Here is a 21,786-nt window from a genome sequence, read left to right on the forward strand (position 1 = left end):
GTGCATGGGAACGCGGACGAGGATGGAAAGCAGGGGCGGACGGAAGGGGGGAGGGCGGGCGGGCGATCCTGTCGGGGTCATCTCAGGCGCGGCGAGGGTTTCCAAGGGAAACCTTGTCACCGATCTTGAAAGGAAGCTCTAGCAGAGAATTGGGGTGTAGGTGCTTCTTTCCGAAGAGGAGAAGCGAAATTCTCGAGCAGAGAGATGAAAGTTTCAAACTTTGTTCCAGTTCCTTGATTTCCAACTGTCTAAGTTTGTTCCCCTTTATACACATGCAAATGCATGCTTTTATTTTGATTTTTTTTTCTCAATACGTTAATTCGCGGGTTATCCTTTTGAGTTTTGTTATAGTCTCAAATTATTACTGAAACTATATGTTGTCTGATTTGTATATCCTTGATCCTTTAGCTCTAGATAGTATATATCAAAATTAATTGGAGAGATTTCATTAGAACTCAGTGGAAAAGGTTACATATTTTCATTGATGGCACCTATTAGGACTCCATGCTTTGAATTCTCAACTTCTATTTGTTTATCAAAATTATCCATATTGCTTGTTCAGATTCTACAAGTTCCCTTGTAGCAATTCAAGGTAAACTATTTTATCTTTGACTTCTTTTCTCCAGTCAGTTCAAGGATAGTATTTGGAAGTATCATAGACTTTTCAATAGAGTTCCAAAGACAATATTGTTACAAAAGGTGTGATGCCAGTTGCTACCAGAAATGATATTCTCATGACAAATCATCATTTTGCTTAGTGGATAAATTATTCTTTTATTTTATTAACACAATCTTAGCAAAGAAATAATTTTCAAAATAAAGTAGTGACCTAGTGGATCAGTAAATCCACACATAATTGCAGGTGGGTTTTTTGCTGGGTAACCCTTTTTGTTTACACTGAACTCTTTTTGTTCAGGGAGGGCATAATATCAAGTTATCAACACCCCGATATGGTCTGCTGGTCCAGCTGGTCCATTACCTGTTTTGTTGAGTCTGGCAACCGTTGTTGGAGTCGTAAACAATGCTTGTTATAGATATTTATCAAAAGTCCAAGTCATGATTTTTGTATTTTCAAAGGGGAGCTTTAGTGCAACAGTAAAGTTGTTGCCATGTGATCTAAAGGTCACGGTTCCGGTCTTGGAAACAACTTCTTACAAAGTAGGGTAAGATTGCGTACAATAAAGACCCCGCATTGATGGGAACTTCGTGCACTGAGCTGCCCTTTAATGTCATTTGTCTTTTTCATCCATTGTTGTAGTTTTACACACTGCTCGTTATAAATATTAATCAAAAGTTCAGGTTATGGTTTTGTATTTTCTTGTTATCTGTCTTTTCCTTCTTCATTTTTGGGATATGTCTCATTACTTGCTTATTCTATGATGTGCACTTTTCATATGTCAATTGTGAATATTTAAATGCACTGGAACATATAAGATAAGCAGATTCACAAGGATATATGCTTCATGCACCTTATTTTTAATAAATGTGGTTGAATCCGAGAAGTGTGTTTTTCTTTGACATTTAAAGTCCAGTTATTCTATTTTAGTTTATTTGGATGTTTTTTTTTATATGTAATATGCTTTTCAATTTCTCTGTTTGGTATTCTTTCTAAGAAACAACAGCAACTTAATCTGAATAGTCTGCCAATATAAAGTTGGCATTGCATGTTTCATTCCATATTCTTTCATGCTATTAAATGATTAAATTTACTAGTACAATCGTAGTGTTTCTATTAAGTATTTTTCTTTTCATAAGTATCCTTTTTTTCTATATTCGTGTGTTTTTTTCTGGTGTTCGGTACTTTCATCTGATGCAACACAACTTTTCTTTTCTCACTGTACAGTTTGTAGCAATTCATTATTTGTTTGGCAAGATCATGAGATTCCTATTTTTATTCAGGGATGCAATCTATCATTGCAAAGGAACAAGAATAAACTTCATTTTATTGACTTGCTTGATTTAGAGTTTCCTGGGGAGTGGCTGTCAAGAACCTTAATCATTTAAACCTTTTGCTTTTCCATCCACTCGACTTCCCTGATTACTGTCTTAGTTGTCCATGAGCAGAATCCACGAGCAAAATCTTCATCATATAATGTTCCGTTCTCATAATGTTTGCATCAATGGCAGGTGGAACAGATCAAAATGTTATAGAAGATGGATTCATGAATTTGTATAATAGAATTTTGAGGTCTATAGAAGCTAATAACTTGATGCATAACAATGGAGGATGGATTCGTATCATAATTGATTTCTCTTTTGGAAATAGCTACTCAGGGGGCTCTGGCAGTCATACCTTAACTTTCTTCAGTATTGGAGAACCCTTACGTCTGAATTGGTAAAACAAAATGCCCCTGAAATAATTATGTTTATTTTTACCATGTCACTGAATTGTGATTCAACAATCAGAATAGGTCTCTAGTGATTCTGAATCATGGAGATATTTCATCAAGTCTTCAATATTGTCGATGCTTCTTGCCCTTCAAATGCACCTTGATAAGCCTTCAATCTCCTGCATGCATCGAGCCTTTTAGTTTTGTTCTATGCCACACTTCACTGTCTTTAAATCCACATTTTTTAGCTTATAAGCCATCGAACTAGCATCTTACTTATTTCTGTGAGCACAACTCGACACCTATCCTTCTAACTTCGCAACATCTACTGAACTCCTTATCAAGCTTGACATTGACAGTGTTTTGCTAAGACTTCTTCGCCACTACAAAACATTTAATCAACCTTTAGTTGTTCGAAATTTTGCCAAAACCTTTTGGACTTTCACTCTTCCACTTCAACACCTATTGAGTCACCAACCCCTAAGCTCTTGGTTAACCTCAGCCATCCTTGCACTTGCATGCTACCTATAAATTTTCATATCTACACATTTGATAATAAACATCATAATCACAAGATCGATTTAATTTAAACTCTTTTCCAAGCATATCAAAATAAACTTATCAAACTCAAACACTTGGAATATAATTATAGTAATATATATAGCCAACCACTATAATTGATAAGTTAAATATAGGAAACCATATACTTCATTCATATAATGTCAATTATTAAAATCAAATTAAACTATTAATTAATCCACCGTTCAATTGTCATAACAGATAGATAGATAGAGAAAATTCGGATTAGTACATATTGTTTTAAATCTCAATATTGACCCGACATTCAAAACAAAAGTTATATTTCCTACCATTTTAGTTTTAGCAGCGTCAATTGTGCATTATATATCACGCACAATTTTAATTTTATAGCAGCATCAAGTACTCCTCTGTTTTCCCACTGAATATTAAACACTCTATGACCCATGCGTGTGCGGCATGGTTGCAGCAAAGATGATTATTTTCTGGGGTTTGGTTCGAGTAAAGTTGAGCAGCAAACTGTCGAAGAACATATACAAACAAAATCTTATCTGAGTATTAAAATAAATCAGATGCATGCATATCTGTTCCTCTGCGCTTTCCCAAAATTAAGCTGCTGTTTTGTGACTTTGACTATTGACTCCCAGGTCCTTTGTCTTCCTATATATATTAAATCTCGACACGGTCTCTTCCCAGAAGTTTGACCACGTAGACCAACACTCACATATTTGTTCCTTCATTCTCAGTTTGGTTAATTAATATGCACACTACTCAAGTAGAAGTGTAGAAGTAGCGCAACAGAGGCAGCCATTACGTACGTACATTATATTATATTTCAGAAGCTAGCTAGCGTGCAGTCAATGGGAACTTTATCATTCAGCTAGAAAAGAAATCACTAGGTGAATGGTGTTAGGGGCTGAAGACGAACAGAGAGGTGAAAAGAGAGAAGAGGAAAAGTTTGCAGACACATATTTGGAGTACTCTGACATTGACCCAACCTGACATTTATGCATCTGGCCGGAGCCTTTTTCCCAATATATCTCGTGCTCCTTAAACCATCTTACATTGCCAAGGACAACAACACCACGTTGCCACGGATTTGGGAATTGGTTGCTCAGCCTTTAGGTGGTAGGTAGGCCCATCCCATTCCAAGGAATTGATATTGTGAAGGGAAGGGAAGGGTTGGGTGGGTCCTGCTTCATGCCCTTCAAATTGTTCTTTAGAGAACAAAAAAAAAAAAAAACTAGAAAACAAGGGCAAAGAGAGAGAGAGAGACAGAGAGAGAGAGAGACTTTGGTTTTTTGAGTTAATAAAATTATATTGGGCAAAAGATGATGGGATTGCCCCATTCTAGGTGACAGAGTCCTCATTTAAAGCCCACTGGCTGTCACACAAAATCTGGAGGGGAAGTCATACGAAGTTATCACTGAGTGCCGGCCGACCGCGCAATTAACTTAAATTTGTTATACCACTGCCGCACGAGCGGTGTGGCTCCGCACAACTTAATTTGGATGCATGCAATGCAACCCTAATTTCTTCCTCGTCTTGACTTGATCGCTTCAGTTCAATGACTAGTTTGATTTGGATAATGCACCGGCGTGCAGTCGATCTCCCGGATTTGCTGCAACATGTTTAGGGAATAAAAAGAAAGTAGCTGTAAATTGTATATCATATTGTTCTTTACCAATTTATTCCAAAATTTTCTTATAATATGGAACATTTCATGCTTCAATATGTATTAATCAAATTGGTCATCGATAAACATATTTTCCCTAGGAAGGTGCATATATATATACAACGATGTAAGATATATATAATTAACTATATATATTTGGATGAAACATTAATTAATTCATCCACATAGCACCTTATGTATGCATGCGCTAAGAAGATTTATCTCCGTGAATTGACTCCCGGTTCTTGATGATTCTATTAGAGTGATTTAAGAGCAAGAAGCAAAATCACTCAACATACCAAAGTGAGTGTGCCCATCATATTTCAAAAAAAAAAAACTTTAAACGAAAGTATATTATATTTTGCTCTCCTATGTCATGCATGCATGCCAACTCATTTTCAGATCAGGAGGTTATAATATAACATATGTATTTTGTGTATATATGATCAATTCTATAATTAGAATGAAGAAATTGATATTACTGTACAATTATGAATCCATCACTTTGTTGAACTCCCTAAAACATCATTATAAATTATCTTTACATTTACCTTGAAATTGCAGTAGATTTTGAACTTTAACTTGAGAAATCCAAGTTTTACCATGTTATAATAAGTTGACATTAGTAGCTCATGTTAACGAATTTCATAGATTTTTCTATTGAATTCTCATAAGCTTTAATTATTGTTTTATATTTTCTAGAGGATGTTTGAATTACAATATATGTACGTAATTGAGAGATTTTATTTATCTCTGGACCGGGGAGGGAATAAGTGAGAGTGCTGATCAAGTGGGTTGTATCATGGGCGGTGACTCTCATACGTACTAGCTAGGAAACTATGAAGAATACATTTAGAAGTAAATAATAATAATTTTGATGATTATTTTTCTCCGATTCTTCAATGATAGCTTTAGCTTCATACTTAAAGAAAAATATTGTTGGCCTCTAGAGAACTATTCAAAGTTTGGCTTTAGCCTCTAAGAAGTGCTTATTTTTTTGGGGAAAAGAAAAGAAGTGCTTAATTACTCACTTTTTGCAGTAAGTAGTTTAATACTGAAGCACATTATAAGCATAATAATTAGTCACCTTTAACTAAAATGGAGGACGGAGCCCACGCATTCATCTTTGTAATTATGTCATTGCCCTAAAGCACGAACTTCTTTTTTTTCACTTTAAATGCAATTCTTGCTTCGGTCAAACAGTTATGTTCTCCTAAAGACTATGCAATCTTATCATATCGTAACGGCCGAGATAATAAATGAGGGGTTCTGGAAAGAAAACTTGAAAATGACGCTTGACGATGAAGCCAAAGAGGTCGGACTTCCACGTGGCAGGGCGCGGAGGGTAATGCCATTGCCATGCTTCCCCGTCGCAAGGCATCAGAGGGACACGAACCGGACGGCGCGGCGTGCGCCGTTACTGACTGTAGCAGTCAGTAATAATAGATATAGAAATCGTATCGAAATAATGATGTTATAAATAATTCCGTTTTCTCCTTTTTTGTTTTATATTTCTTGCTGTACTGTTGATCTCCCAAGTCCCAAAACCAATCGGACGGAGCGTGGATGAAAGGCAGGGGAGCGGAGCGGCGCGTCGGACTTGGACCGCTACAAAACGTACATATTTCCACTACTTGAACAAGACGTTTCAGCTCCGCCCTGACATATCATATAAAACGAACGGCGCCTTGACGTCATCTCCTCTGAGGGTGGGTCTCTCGTTGACGCTAGGTCCACTTGATTGTGAATCTCATGTAGTTAAGGAAATTAATTCGCTCGGTCAGACTCAAAAAAACATTTGATCCACAAGAATTACATTTTTTAGTATATTAATTACAAAAAGTGTTACCAAGTATATTAATTTTGCTCGTATTTTAATCTGATCAAATTAATATAAACCAAATTAAATTTATCATAATTTTGATATAGTTGGATGTTGTAATCGAAGTGGTATGGGATCTAATTCGAGATCGACAAAATTAGATGTAGTTTTGTCCCAAGTAGTTTTTGGTTTGGTTGAATTTGCCTAAATAGGATATAATTTAATTGAAATATATAGTTCAGAGATATTTGAGTTTAATTAGTTTATATAATTAATTCGAGGGAGGTAATTGTATAAGTTAAACTAGAGCATTTGACTTAGATTAATATGGAGTGTTGGAGTGGGGGTTTGACTTTAATTTGAGACTCTCCTTTCTCCTTCCTATGTGTTAGAAGTTGCCAATGCTATAGAAGAGTAAAAAATATTCTAAAACTTAAGTTAGATTCTGAAAAGCTGAAAATGAAATATTTCTTTTTTATAATATATAAACGGCCTTTATTCCTAATTTGTGATCAGGTAATTAAATTATGAGGTGGTGGCGCACTTGGCTAGGGCATAAGTCTGATATAGCTTCTGAGAAAATATGAGATCTACCATGGCAGACGCTCTCTAATGTCTTTTTATCATATGTTGTCACTTGATTGACTCGCTTGAGTTCGCATTATAACAAATTGAGTGACTACAGTTTAAGCTTTTCACGTGGACCCCATAGAGCCCTTGGGGAATATTATTTAAGTCATTGGAAGCTTCCACCCTCATTAATAACAGCAATTAATGGAATCATTTAATTTTTTACCCTTAAGTTTGACCCCAGTAAAACATATAGACACACACGAGCAAGACCATATCATCAGAATGGGCCAAAGTATATATATTAATACTAAGGGACATACATAATTACTAACAGAACAAGAGGCATATCACTTCACATCCTTACAAAAAGTAGTAGTCTACTCCACAGTGGAAAAGTAACATTGCTGTATATATGGTTTGGGATTATTGGTAATTAACAGTTCATATATATATATAATCCATAATTAAGCTACCATCTCGGGCCAAAATCAAAGCGGTCATCTCACGTGTTTGCAGCGTATATGAAACACAAACGGAGCAATAATTGCAGCTAGGTAGCAGTACACATTGTTATTTAGTAGCTTTCTTAGTCATACACTACTGGTACGAAAAAAAAGTAAAGCTGGAGCGAAGTGAAACCGCCGATATTATTTTAATCATAAATATTGTTATATATAGTTTAATTTAGAATTAGAAACAGTGTGAAATTGGTCAATATAGGATAAAGGAAAGGAAGGTGCACTGCAGTGCAAGTTGAAGGTTGCGTCCTTTGCCTTCTACGCATTCGGAAGCGGCCACCTGCACATGAGACATGGACGCGGACACGTTAATTCCACCTTCTACACTTGAAATACACACCCTTCCATTTATACGATAATAATTCATTTATTTATAGAATGCTACCTCCATTTCTTGACATATATTTATATAAGGAATATATAAAAGTAAACTGTAAGCTTCACGGAGGAAGGAGAATAGAGGGAATGGAATTAATTAGAGCATATAGGTCAAGTACTGTAGAATATATAGATGTGGCATTGGGCGAGGGGAGAGATGACTGGTACTGATGCACAGTGACAAGCTAGCAAGAAAAGATCAGATGGAGGAAATATAGATTGGGTTGGTTTTCTTATTTAAATTTGCATTGCATGCTTTCTTCACGCAAGCTACTAAGGGAAGGGCTGCCCTGGCCGCGTAGAAATGGTGAGATCAGTGGGGGATAGATAAGAGAGAATAGATAGGCTGCTTGGCGTGGCTTTAAAGAGCCATCAAAACAAAGAGAAACCAAAAGCCAACAAGCATCGAACAGTAACTCCTTCAAGCCCACCGCCCCTCTTTCTCTCTCCTCACACCATTTTAGCTCCATGCTCCAATCTCTCTCTTTCGATCTCTCCCCCTTATAATTTCGATCACTCTTCCTTCAAGACTGCTACCAGCTCTCGTACGTAATAGATAGTATTATCAATTGGGGCCGGCTAGGTGATATGAGTAGTGGAAGCAGTATCAGTGCAAGCGTGGGAGGAGCGGGAGCAGGAGCAGGAGCAGGAGGAGGAAGCGGAGCTGGTGGGGGAGGAGGAGGAGGAGGAGGAGGCCCTTGCGGGGCCTGCAAGTTTCTGCGGCGTAAGTGCGTGACAGGGTGCATCTTCGCGCCCTACTTTGACTCGGAGCAGGGCGCGGCGCACTTCGCGGCGGTGCACAAGGTTTTCGGTGCCAGCAACGTCTCCAAGTTGCTGCTCCACATCCCCGCTCACAAGCGTCTTGACGCCGTCGTCACCATCTGCTACGAGGCACAGGCTCGCCTTCGTGATCCCGTTTATGGATGCGTCGCTCACATCTTCGCCCTCCAACAACAGGTATATACATATATGTGAGTATATATATTGATCATTTTTTAGCTCCATCGATCGTATTCTGTCCTAGTTTGATGATTTTTGATCAATATTTCATCCAATCATTCCACGACGGATCGATGTAAAAGAGTGCAATCGGTTAGATTCTTAATGTTAATCTTGCACGGCACAAGAACTATTAGTATGATTGATAACATATCGGAAGCAATCATATCATCTGACGCACTGACAAGTTGTTAATTTCATACGCTACTCTTCTAGCTAATCATTCAGCGTTCATCCTGATGCTGCTGCTGCACTGTACTCCGTCGATTGATTAAATTGTATGTATGTCTAGGTTGTCAACTTGCAAGCGGAGTTGTCTTACTTACAAGCCCATTTGGCGACACTGGAGCTCCCGTGCCCACCGCCGCCGCCGACCATATCACCCGCAGCGCCCTTGCCCCTTTCCATCTCCGACCTTCCATCGGCGTCACTCCCTTCTTCTGTTGATCTTGCAGCTCTCTTCGACCCCCTCGTGCAACAAGCTTGGGCTCTTCAACAACCGCAACAAGAGCAGCACCAGCAACTCAGCACGAGTACAAGAAGCCTCTCCGAGAGTTCCAGCTACGGAGGCAGCGGCAGCGGCGGCGGCGGCGACCTCCAAGCGTTGGCTCGGGAGCTCCTCGGCCGCCACAACCACCGGACCACCAGTAGCGAACCGCCTCCCTCCTCAAAGTGACTGATGATGTCAAATCCCAGGAGAGGTGTATGAATACTGAAACCAGTGTTGCTCGTTTCAGGGGATATGCTTCTTAACCTGGGATCAAGGATCCAAATTAATTTGCTTATAAAATGCGAGGGGGGATTGGCCTAGCACTTCTCTAATGTTTCAATACCCCACAAAAAACTTTCTTTTAGCCTCATTTGTTCAACAAATTAGGTCAAACTGGAGGATTAAGGCATATCATATTTAGGATGATCGTCATGTAGTGAACGAGCTGCTTCTTCGATTGGACACATCTGCTTGGAATGCAAAAAATGAAGAAATATATATTGATGATGCATGTAGTTTCATTATTAATTCAGTATTGGCCAACATGAGAGCAAGATTTAAGCAACAATGTTCAGCCTGCCCTTTGCTTTGCCTTGCATTTTCAACTATATATATATATATATTATAATTTGACGTGGAAAATGACATCAATATAAATTGCTATCTATCACAATACATTGTTGAGATTGCTTTCTATCACAATACATTGTTGAGATTGCTTGTTTGGCGAAAATGATGCAAGAAATGCTATTTTTTTAAAGGAAATTATATATATTCTTTGGATGACCAAACAATGTGGTGAAGCCTGCCACTTAGCGTTTCAAAGAGAGCATATATGTTTGGCAATCATCAATTTCTAGTTCGGTTTATAAATAGATTCAAGTGCTATATATAAATCACTTAACAAAATCATGATATCATATACTTAAGTGACTGAGGATACTAACTAAAGCCTGAATGTTTAATTTGGGATTTATATATATATATATATATATATATATATACAGTGATGCTGATGTTAGAAATATTGGAGATTATATGCATAGGGAGCTTAGTTTCCTCATATCTATAATACATTCATCTATGTTTTTTAATAAAATTTATCTAAATGATTAGTCAAACTTATGTGTCTAAATTTTTACCTTAATAAATATCGCTTGTACTTAACATTTAAGATATAAAAAAAATTATATTCTCTTTCTCTCTAACAAATGTATTAGAGCCTTGCTTGGTTCTCAAGAGACGACCAATAACGGAGTTGTTTCTTTTCAATTCCTTCATCTTGCAAATGAGAATTATGATAAATGGTCTCTAATTAAGGATGAAAACTTTACTTGGCTTTATGTGGAGAAACGTTATGAGAAGCTTCCAAATAAAGACGATTTATCTCAAACAGAGAAGGATGTTTAGTCAAACACAAGGAAGAAGGAAGAAGGATCAACAAGCTCTTATCTTTAACCATCACTGTTTGGATGACTTAGAAGATGGTCGATGTTAGTACTTCAAAGAAAGCTTAAAGATACTAGCAAAGGTTTTTTTGTGTTGACAAAGTAAAGAAAGTGAAATTTCAATCACTAAAGCATCACAGACGAAAGAATCCTAATCCATTTTGAATTGTTGTTCGAGGGTGAAGGCAATTATAAATTAATTAAAGAGATATAGAGACAAAATAAAAAATATACGTGTAGTGAAAAGAGTTGCCCTTTGACTCCTAATTTAAAGGGATATACAAGATAGTTTATATTGTTTTCGGGCTAAAGGACGTGAAAGTTAGAGGCAACAAATTAAACACACTACTCATGGAGGAATGAAAATGAGAATCTGTTGTCAGCTCAAATAGGTTATGCACACCTAAGGCATGTGAGTTATCATAAGTTAAAAGTAACGAAGAAGAAATCAATGCTTAGAGTCTTCCTTTCCTTAATGATGAAAAATGAAGGATGCATGCAAAAGGATTGTTGATGTAGGACGATTCAAAGATTTTTATTATTATTTTTTATAATTCTTATTTTTGATATTTTTAATTTTTTTTAATATTTAAAGTATTTTTGATAATTTCTATTTGTTGTGTTTATTTTATTTTATTTTTATTTTGAGTCCATTTAAAAATTTTAAAATTCGGAGTCAGATTTTTCTCTTCTATTAAGATTTTTTTTTCTTTATTTGTATCTTACAATTTTTGGATCTATTTAAGAAATTATTTAGTTGATGTTAAAAAGATATTTGATGGATAATATTTTTTAATAGTACTGTTTATTTTCCTATATCTTCTGATATTTTTCCGAATTAATAAGGTTTAGAATATTATTTTTGAAGTTCGCAGTCAATCAATGGAATTAATACTACGCGTAAGATAATCGTTATAGCCGTCAATTTAGATTGTGTCCGTCGGATTGGCCCGACCCGTCAAGTAATTTAGATGGGTTGAGTTGAAATTTTATCAACTCATTTTAAGATGGATTCAGATGGGTTGACCTGTCTAAGCCTGCAATCCGCGTGAGTTGGCCCTCGACGGGTTTAGGTTGGCCTACAGAAAGTTTATTTATTTTTTTTTAATTTTAAAATTAAATTAGAAAACTCAATGGATTAGTAGGCTTGATCCATCTAAATCATAATTTAAATTTAAAATTTTCAAGATCAATTTAAACTGTAATCCAAATTTAAAGTTTTTAATATTAATATTTTTTTATTTTTTGATAGGCCCGTAGATTAATCCGCCTAACCCGTAATACGTCTTGTGTTGGATTGGAAATTTCCCAACCCACCAAGTTGGTGGGTCAGCCTGTCCCACTCCATTATGTGATCGATTTTTAGTGAGTTGACTTGCCTCCATTATGAATTGACTTGTTTGACAGCTCTAATAACCACCATCCCATCCTATGCCACTTGTCTACAAAATGAATCAAATTGAACTCAATGAGCTTAACAACCCTCAAATCAAAACCCAATCAACCATGATTACATCAAAAGTAACTATTTAATAAATCAATTCAATTTTAAGTCCAACAAGTGTATTTAATTATCTTCTCTAGTCCATATTAAATAATTAAATTTCGAGAAGGCTTGTTCGGTAGAATTATTTGCCTGACTAGCTCAACCTATCTAGTTTGTTTGGTTCATCGGCTTGCCTCTCTTGGTCCTCCCATTCAACGCACTTAATTTACTCATCTCATTACATTCAACTCGATTTACTTGATTTGTTCGGCTTACTCAATTTGTTAGCTATTTAACTCAACTCCCTTGGCATGCTTAGCCCATATGAGTCACTCAGCTTGTTTAATCTATTAGCTTACTAAATTAGTCCATCTATCTAATTGGTATGTTTTATTCCGTGATTTGTTACCTCACTAACAACAGAGTAGGAATATATATTTTTCAAGTAGTAGAAGAAATAATTATCAGAGGTAATGTCGGATCAACGATCCCTAGAGAACGGGTATTCCAAATTCATTTTTTTATCAAATAATAGAATAACACGTCTTAAATAACAAAGGTACCATTTATTTCTACCATTACAATAATTTCTAACGACCTAGAAAGATTACTTTTCACCGAATGCAGTGAGCATTAACATTGCTTAAGCGTTCATTAGAGAAAATTTACACCAAATTAAATATTAGAAGACTTCTAACAAGCTGGAAGAAACTCATTTAGCAAAGCTTCTTATTCATACCCCCGGAACATGACAAGAATAAGTATATTAACTAACATAAAATTCATAAATAACATCTAATGAAATTGGATAACTAAATATTCTTGTTCAACAGTAACTTCTGTTAATCTTGTAATATGTCTAATTTACTGCAGTTGCAACATGAAGTTGCCATTATCAATAGCGGATTTGATCGTTGATCACATAAGTGATAGTGGTTGATGCATCAACTAACAAGATATCAAATAGAATTTTGTATTCATTAGCATGTCGAGAGCAATCTGACTTTGAGCCAACTAAAAGAAGAAAGTTCGAATCAACTGGTGCATTTTAAAGTTCAAATATGTACTAGATGATGGAACTCAACTCATCTACCGCCAACATAGAATGCAAGCCTTCTTTCCTCGAAGGAATACTCGGTCTCCTCCACAGATGCTACTATGTTCACCTTAGCTTCATTGACGAGGCAAGTTGAGGCAGGCGTTGAAGCCACACGCATTGGCACTGCTGCAGCAGTCGCTGTTGTTTTGGGGGTCAGCGACAGCATGTTGTTTGGTATCTGGTTCTCTTCTAAAGTGCTAGCAATGGCGGGCATGGATGGCGTCGATGGAATGGTATTGACTGGAACTAGGGGAGCAAAAGGTTTGCGTGGCATACCTACTTCTTGATGTTTAGTAATCGCATCATTATATGACAGCTTCTTCACAGGAAGGCCAGCAATATCTAAGCCCCTTGAGCCTGTAAGAGCTTGAATTTACAGTCAGGACTTGATGAACTTGTTTAAAGAAATGAGTAAATGGAGGTAGAGAAATCTAACCAGGAGAAAGTGTACCGAGATCATCTATCTTCTTTGCGGTGCGCGTGGACTTTGCAGAATGCATGTAATCAGGCTTCAGAGTCTGCAATGCTGCTGCCCCGCCAAGAGATAACCTTCGATTTGAACCTCCAGTAGATGTTCTTGGTACTTTCTTGGCACTTTGAGGCTTCAAGGGGCTTGGTTTTGAACCATAGAGGGCTTCCTGCTCAGCTATGAGCTGACCTTGGAGTTTCTTCTGATCCTGGATGAATCGTGAATATAATATCTTAATCCAAAGCCACAAATATTTATCTAGCCAGCCTAATTTAGTTAAAAGCACTTGCCCTTTGTCTCTTCCGTTCTTGCTCTTTCTCTTGCCTAACTATGGTGTACTCTCCTAGCATCATAAGAAGCCGAACCTAAATATAGATCACCTTTTTTTCTTAATCTATTAATTGGTTGACACGCACAGACAAAAAAATAGGAAGGGTCACTAAAAGAAAATACTCACGCCATCATAAGTGAATCCAATGCCTCTTTCTTTCTCCCATTGTGTAATTTTTGCTACCAAAGTATCTACCATTCCTGCTCAAGATGTAACAAGTTGCAAATTTATGCCAACCAACTTAAAATAGTAAATATGAGTCTTCTATTTGGTGTTTATGTCTATAAAGTACCTGGAATCTTGTTAATTAGCATGCGTGCTTTCTCAGCACGCTTAAGCGTTAGGTGTGCTCCCCTTCCAGCATTGTATCTATTCTCATCCTACAGAATATAACACAGATATAGAAGTCACAATATATAGGACTAAGCTACCATTTGAATAATATTTCAGACCCTATTATACTCCTCCAGCCATGCTTCCTCCTCGCATGCTGTTAACCATTTTTCTACCCTTTCAAGAATATCTTTCCTGCTAAAGGCTTCCTCTTTAACTGCTGCTATTTGTCCCTCTATCTGATTCAAAACTAAGCAAGCATCAATAGCTCCTGCAGAAAATCAAAAGTGAAGTTAAAACCAGGGAAGCCTTTCAATTCAAAACTAGAAAGTACAGGAACGTTATGGATACCAGATTCAATTGCACTAATTGCAATTTCAGGCTCATTTTCTGCCTCCTCAACCACCAAATGGCCTTGTCGACGAAGTTCTTCCAGTTCTGTTTTCTTCTTCAAGACTAATTCTTTCATCTTGCTTACTTTTAGTTGTTCAAGTCTCAAAACCTCTTCTTCCACCTACATTATCATGATCGTACTATTGATATACCCAACCCAAACATATGATATAGGGGGAAAAAACAATTCGCTAGTTTGATGACTTACGTAACTAAGAAAGTCCACTGAAAGAGTATTAGCCTCAGTAATTTCTTCTTCTGAAGCAGCTATATTGCAGGTAACGTTCTGAAAAAGCTGTTGCTCTTCAATGGGTGTATCCATCAGATTCCACAATTCCAACATTGTAGATGCAAGATCTTGAAGCTGCAATATATTGACATATTGGCTCACAGTATGGTAAAATCAAGAAATAACTGTACTCAATGGTTAAGTTACCTTCTGCATCCTCTCTATCTTAATCTCTCGTAATCTGCCTATAGCAGTAGCAAGCCTCTCAATTGTGGCACTGCTAATGCTCTTGGAAGCTTCAGCGTCATCTAAAGTAGGGTGGATCGCTCTTACTGTTTCTTTGAAACCCACACCAAGAACAGAACATAATTCATTCAGAATTGACAAGTGATCCATAATTTGTTTTAAGCGGTCATTCTGCAGCAGCCAAATGTTACAGTTAAAAAGAGGAAATCTGTAGTACAAGTATTCAGCAGAGACTGTGACATGAGAGTAGTTCAGTTCCAACCTTCTCCTTTTGCAGTGACTCAAGCTGTCTGTACAAATCTTCAAGCTTTCTAATAGATAAATCAGATTCATCAACATGCCTTGATGGGTTGTACTCAGTAGGCATGACCTCAACTGAGATATTTCTTATCTGTTCCATTACCTCCAAAAATTGCTTCAATCTCTCACCTTTCCTCTTTCTCATCTCCTCTAGCTGTGGTGTTATGGAATTCAATTCTTCTTTTAGGTTCCCTACTCTTTGAGTGGACTAAAAAAATTAAGTTATTATCAATATCAGATTTTAATAAGAATATGAACACCTAATTTCTTTCAATGGATAAAGGATAAATTAAGGTGCGAGCAGGACTTTTACTAAAGATTCTTGGAAGCTCAATGAAAAATAGATGCTTATTTGACAACATGAGCAAAGACCCACCTGCTTCGTGTGAACTGGTGGCTCACCCATTGCAGAACAGATGGCAGCAAGCTCTGCTTCAGAATCAGCAATTGCCTGTCGAAGCTGAGCTCTACAACGATTAGCCTGATCAACCTTTCTTCTATAAACCTCAAGACACTCCTGTTCTAGTTCAAGTAGCATCTTGTCCCTTTCAGTATCAGTCTCACCTACTTCGTCCCATATGATCTGAAACAATAATAGCTACATGATTTTCTAAGACACTGCTTTCCTCAATAAGCAAGATGATGCATGAAAGAACAATCTTTCATTACAAAACTCAACCAGGCACCAATCTACTTGAGTGCAACACTGTAATTCACAGTGGCTGCTAATAGTGAAAATGGAGACATTAATGCGCTGACTTATATAAATGTCTTCAGCTATCCTGATTCGTGTACCTCATTATGTAAAGATTTAAATGACTATGAAGTTAACAGGTTACTTAAGCTACTAAAGAAACCTGTAGCTCATATAAAAAAGATCCACATGTTGTCTCCAATTGTAGTAGCTGATCGGTAGATACATGAGCCATGTTAAGTTGGCCAACTTGAATCTGCAAAATGAATACTTAACATCAGCATTAAAATTGGAAAAGAGAACCAAAAAAAATTCAAGGCAGTCCTAGCAACTGTCTGATCTGAGTTTGGTCTTTTTTCTTGCATATACCCGTGCGAAATCAAATTGAAACAAGGAAATTAATCTTGGTAAATATTAAGTAAAACAATACATTTTTGGGGACACCACCTTGACCTTGATGCTCAGAAAAAAAATCAAAGGGCACCCTTTATTTTCATTATCATCGAAGGGGGGGCCCTATTTTGAAAAAATATCAAAGGGACACTTCATCTTATTTTTCATTCCGAAAATATCTTTATTCTAATGTTATTGTAGCAGCCAATTTGCTCCATGTTGTATCAACTATGGGCATAGGTGCTACAATGTGTAGAAGAGATTTTCATTAAGTTGGAATAATTTTGATCATATTTGAGCATTTTGACCAAATTGGAAAGGAGTAATTTTGCTATAACAAAGCTTCATTATTACTGATTTTAATCAAGTTGGAGCAATTTTGCTCTATAATGTAGCAGATGGGTTATAGCTGTTACAATAGTACTGATATAAGGAAATTTTGGAAATGAAAAAGAGGAAAGAGTGCCCTTTTGATATATATATATATATATATATAAATGAAAATAAAGGTCACCCTTTTGGTTTTTTGCCTTTCATTCACTTCTTATCATTTCACCTCAATAAAATTTCATAGGAAAGATTTTCTTTCACAACAGGAAACTAGCACTCAACTAAAGCACAGCTATTAACATATTGTGCACTTTTAATTTATTTATGATGTAAACATAGAGCGTTAACCCCAAATAATGGGGGCAAACATAGTTTGATGGTAATGATGATATAAACACTTTTCAAAATCATCTAAATGAATAAATAAGGTAATCTACCAACCAACAAATATCTAGACATGAATGAAAAAGGACATTCTAGTAACTGGTAGTGACATAACAAAATGATAACACAATTATACATACCTCTAACAAAAAATTGCTTCAACTCTAAGAAGATATATCGTAATTAACCCAAACATCAAGCATAAAATAAATGTAAAATGAAAAAATAAAAGAAAATAGGAAAAGTAAGCACAAAAATGCAAATATGATTTAATAGGTGAGCATTTATATTTATGCACTTAATTGTAACAACTAAACAACTATTGTCACATACATAGATAACTAAATATATTCTATATTTACATGACTATGCACAACTAATTCTATCAATGAACACCTATAGCAATATCAATTTAATCACAAGCATATCTCGATCTACATTTCCCTATGCATTTCCCGCCTCATATCAATGAAGCAATATCACGTGTCCACTCAAATACTAATAAGACCATTAAGTATGTAGTCTTTTTTACACATTATGAACTACTATGTCAACATTATGAACAAATAATATCGTACAACATGAAAAGGTCAACAATGTGCATATTGCAACATGAAAATTGATCATGACCATCAAATTAATAAGCATAACAAATTCATGAAGCATGGTAATAACATATGAAAGCCTTTCCATCATTGTGAAGAACCAACAAATCAGTCTCATGAACAGCAACTAATTCATACTAGATATTTTGATGTATTATGATCAACAAATGCCATCTAGGATTCAAATGAAAAAGGAATCAAGCAAGATTATAAAAAAACATAATAACAACGAAGATTAGTTGTTGACCACTCTACCACTAACACTCCCATTAACACGTAGATAAATTTTATCATTTATTATGCTACCAAACTTAGAAATCCTAACTAAATGAGGGTTAACCATCCTAAAGAAACCAAAGAACAAGGTTTAGTCCTAACCACCCACCATCAACACACCCTCAACTAGGTATTTAATGGCCTTGAAGGGTTTACTGGACTATTTTATGACAATCCTAACTCATTGACCAAAACAAGATCCAATTATAGCTTTTTTACACATTGAACTTCATTAATGTACACCTCACAAGGCCTAAGACTGACTGCAAATTAACATTTAAATTAAAACTCACCGACCACTCCAATCATTCTCAAATAGATCAACTTTGTATAATTCACACCATTCGACATGAATCACTTCAATAAATAGAAAAAGAGTATTCTTCTAAATATATACCAATCCTTTATCAAGATTCATGTCCCACAAATTGAACCACTTGTTCCGTTGGCCCATTGTTTCTCTTTTATTGCTATATTATCATCTTAGATCAGCTTGAGAAAGTTGACAATTAATTGGGATTTGAAAGAAACAAGGATATGAACCTATTTCGCAATCAACAACAACCCCTCAAAGGACAAACTAAAAGCTCTTATATCTATCTATACACAAATAATCACCATTAAATTCGACAGATGTAGAGCCACAAGCAACCAAATGCACATCTCAAATACAGAATCTCAGAGTTATAATATTTTTTACCTAAAATGCCCCAGGGAAGAAACATAGAAACAAATTTTCAGCTCAAGAAAAAATGTAGGGCCATAGAATACCATGATTTAAAGAAAAAGTGCAAAAAAACCTGCCTCAGATAAATCTAAGACAAAATTCTCCCAAAATCTCTTGATCTCCATGTCCAGAAACCAAATCTGAACTAATTTTTACAAACAACCTCAGCTCGACCTCCAAACCATAAACTTAGCAATACCCCACATCAAACATCATGCAAGATAGAAATAAGAAGGAATAACAAATCAAGTCTAATAAAATCATAGCAGATCTGATGAGATCTGATCCCGGCCAAACATCTTCCTTCAACACAACACTTCCCTTAAACACACACACACAAATTGAAATAAATTAAAGATATTGAGGAATCCGAAGACACAAAGATGAAAGAAGATATTCACCGTCGCTCCAATAACTCGGCGCTAAAGGTCCCCTGCTCCAAACCCTAGGTCTGCTTCGATGGAGAGAGGACGGAGAAGGAAAGAGCGGAAGAAGTCGCGAGAAGCGAAAACTGCAGTGTATTGCTCCAAATAGGAAGTGGAGGAAGAAGAAGCTGGTGTGGATCACTGGAAATCAGGATACGACAGGAGGAGGAAGAGGAAGCGGAGGAGGAGAACCTGGTGGGATTCAAAATCAAAATCAAATGGAGAAACTTTCGGGACCGGGACGTTTAATTTTAATGGGACAGAAGTTGATCTCCTCCGTTGAATTTAAAAGGGACGGGAGTAGATTAAGTACCGTTGCCGAGGAGGATCGAGCATAAGGGTGGGATGGTAATTAACTACGTTCATTGCGATTCGTCGCTCAACCATCAAATACACTGCTGCGAATGAAAGATGGGCGTCTTTTTGCTGACACGAACGGATCGCGTTCGCCCAAATTACGTGAGAGAAGAATAAAAAAGAGGATCTTAGGAGGCTGTCGTAGATCGGTTGATGCATGAAGAGGAAACGGAGCTGCTGCTGCTGGGAAACAAGGCAGAATTAGGGATAACGTCGCCTGTTACTTTGTTCCCGGAGGAGCCATGAGCAGCTGTTGCTGCAACGTCAGAGAAAAAGGACGGTGGGCGGCTGCGCTGGAAGCACGACGGCGACGGGCAAGCATCTTGGTACGTGCGGCGGATACAACACACACATGGCGAGAAGAAAAAAAATTATTAGGATGTTAAATTAGCCACTTAAATCGAGCCGAACTGAATTGGGTCCATTCAGATTTAACTAAAATTTATAAGTTGAATCGAGCTCCATTCAAATTCAAGGCACTCTACTCTGAAAACAATAGAACCATCACTTAGCCGCGCCTGGGGCGGTGGAAATCTGCCTCCTATCAGCTACTGACGTGGAATTATGACGTGACCAGGAGTTGCCTCTCTGCTGGCTAAGGACATGGGAACCCCTGCCTCACAACTGAGTGTAAACCCTCCCCTTAGGGCTTAGCGTTGGTGATGAAGTTTCCTCCGACGATAGGAGTGGACCTGCACAAATCAACATGCACGCATCAGGAAGTGCCCAAGTAGTCCGGTAAAATCCCTCGGACACCTAAGTCAACATTTGGGGATCAATTGAGGGTAAAAAGCAAAGTATGAGTCATCGTAGGACCTTTCAATTGTCATCTTCTCGTTTATTTGTATCTCGAATGTCTCTAAATTTTAAGTACGGTGGTGGCAGAGTCATAACGGGACGGCGTCGCCTCTAATGGCGGTCGTGCCCTATTGCTGCTCTATTACGCAAAAACCGTAACTTGTTATGGGTTGAGCTTGTCAAGGTCATGGCAGGACATGGTGACTAGGCCGCACTTATCAAAGTCATATCCGAGCATGACTTCCATCTACTGTCTGGAAACTCAAGAGAGATCTAGTGTACTTTGGAGTTTGGAGGGGTAATAACTAATAAAGAAAGAAATAAATCTTATATATATATATAATACTTTGAAAAAAATAAATTGAAGATAAATCTTAAACTAAAATACTTTGAGCCTGAGGCTAGACTTGTTTGATTAGCTTAACCCCTCTAACTTATTTCCAATTTGCCTCTCCTATCCGATTCAATTGTCCCTCTTGGTCCTCCCACCTTGCCTCACTTGTTCTTTAGGATCTGCATGTCTAACCTATTTGTTGAATCTATTGACCCGCTAAAGTGCTACATCTCATACTTGATGTTTTTTAATGTTTGATTTGTTTAACTTGTTAAGAATATTGGACATAGTTTAGACATTAGGATACAGTAAAAATATACATATTCTCCTTTGAATGGTGGAAGAACATCAATTTCATTCCATAAAAATAGGTATTCAAAGTGCAATTTTCCACCTAAAGAATAGAATTAACTCATCTTGAAAACCAAAGGTACTGAAGAACAGCAATTCGCTCCAAAGAAATATAAAAATAGGTATTCAAAGTTCATTTTAATAGCTAAAGAATAAATTAACTCATCTTGAAAACCAAAGGTACCATTTGTTTCCTTCCGAGAGCAACTCCTACTCATAATAATTGCATGCTAATGAGCAAGGAAGATATATAGCTTTTAATCAAATGCGGTGCTAAGTTTTCATTAGAAAAAATTTACAAAGTATTGGAACATCTCTCACAGTCGGAAGAAACTCATTATACTCTCTGCCTGCAACATAACAAGAACAAATATACTCAAGCTAGACTCATTGACATTCATTAAATTAAATAAACCGAACTCTATCATGAATATTCAAGGGTATTTGTTTTTTAAT

General features: G+C 36.8%; 2 protein-coding genes across 2 annotated transcripts; one reads left to right on the plus strand and one right to left on the minus strand.

Annotated features, from left to right (window-relative positions):
- The first annotated feature begins 8,189 nt into the window (after positions 1 to 8,189).
- Positions 8,190 to 9,865, plus strand: LOC141824166 (LOB domain-containing protein 30-like). The gene is made up of 2 exons (XM_074711409.1): positions 8,190 to 8,790; positions 9,125 to 9,865. The coding sequence occupies exons 1-2, from the start codon at positions 8,422 to 8,424 to the stop codon at positions 9,506 to 9,508; spliced, it is 753 nt and encodes a 250-aa protein (XP_074567510.1). The 5' UTR covers positions 8,190 to 8,421; the 3' UTR covers positions 9,509 to 9,865.
- Positions 9,866 to 13,298: 3,433 nt separating this feature from the next.
- On the minus strand, positions 13,299 to 16,585 carry LOC141824164 (65-kDa microtubule-associated protein 3-like). Its single transcript, XM_074711408.1, has 12 exons — positions 16,514 to 16,585; positions 16,033 to 16,239; positions 15,619 to 15,864; positions 15,318 to 15,527; positions 15,090 to 15,245; positions 14,840 to 15,002; positions 14,608 to 14,759; positions 14,448 to 14,535; positions 14,282 to 14,355; positions 14,115 to 14,189; positions 13,792 to 14,032; positions 13,299 to 13,712 (listed from the first exon to the last, which is right to left on the minus strand). Exons 1-12 carry the CDS (start codon positions 16,583 to 16,585, stop codon positions 13,342 to 13,344), a joined length of 2,055 nt encoding a protein of 684 aa, XP_074567509.1. The 3' UTR covers positions 13,299 to 13,341.
- Positions 16,586 to 21,786: the final 5,201 nt, after the last annotated feature.

This window comes from Curcuma longa, chromosome 3 (assembly GCF_044706935.1).
Source record: "Curcuma longa cultivar G26 ecotype Majalengka, Jawa Barat chromosome 3, ITB_CL_G26_1.1, whole genome shotgun sequence".
Lineage (NCBI taxonomy): Eukaryota > Viridiplantae > Streptophyta > Magnoliopsida > Zingiberales > Zingiberaceae > Curcuma > Curcuma longa.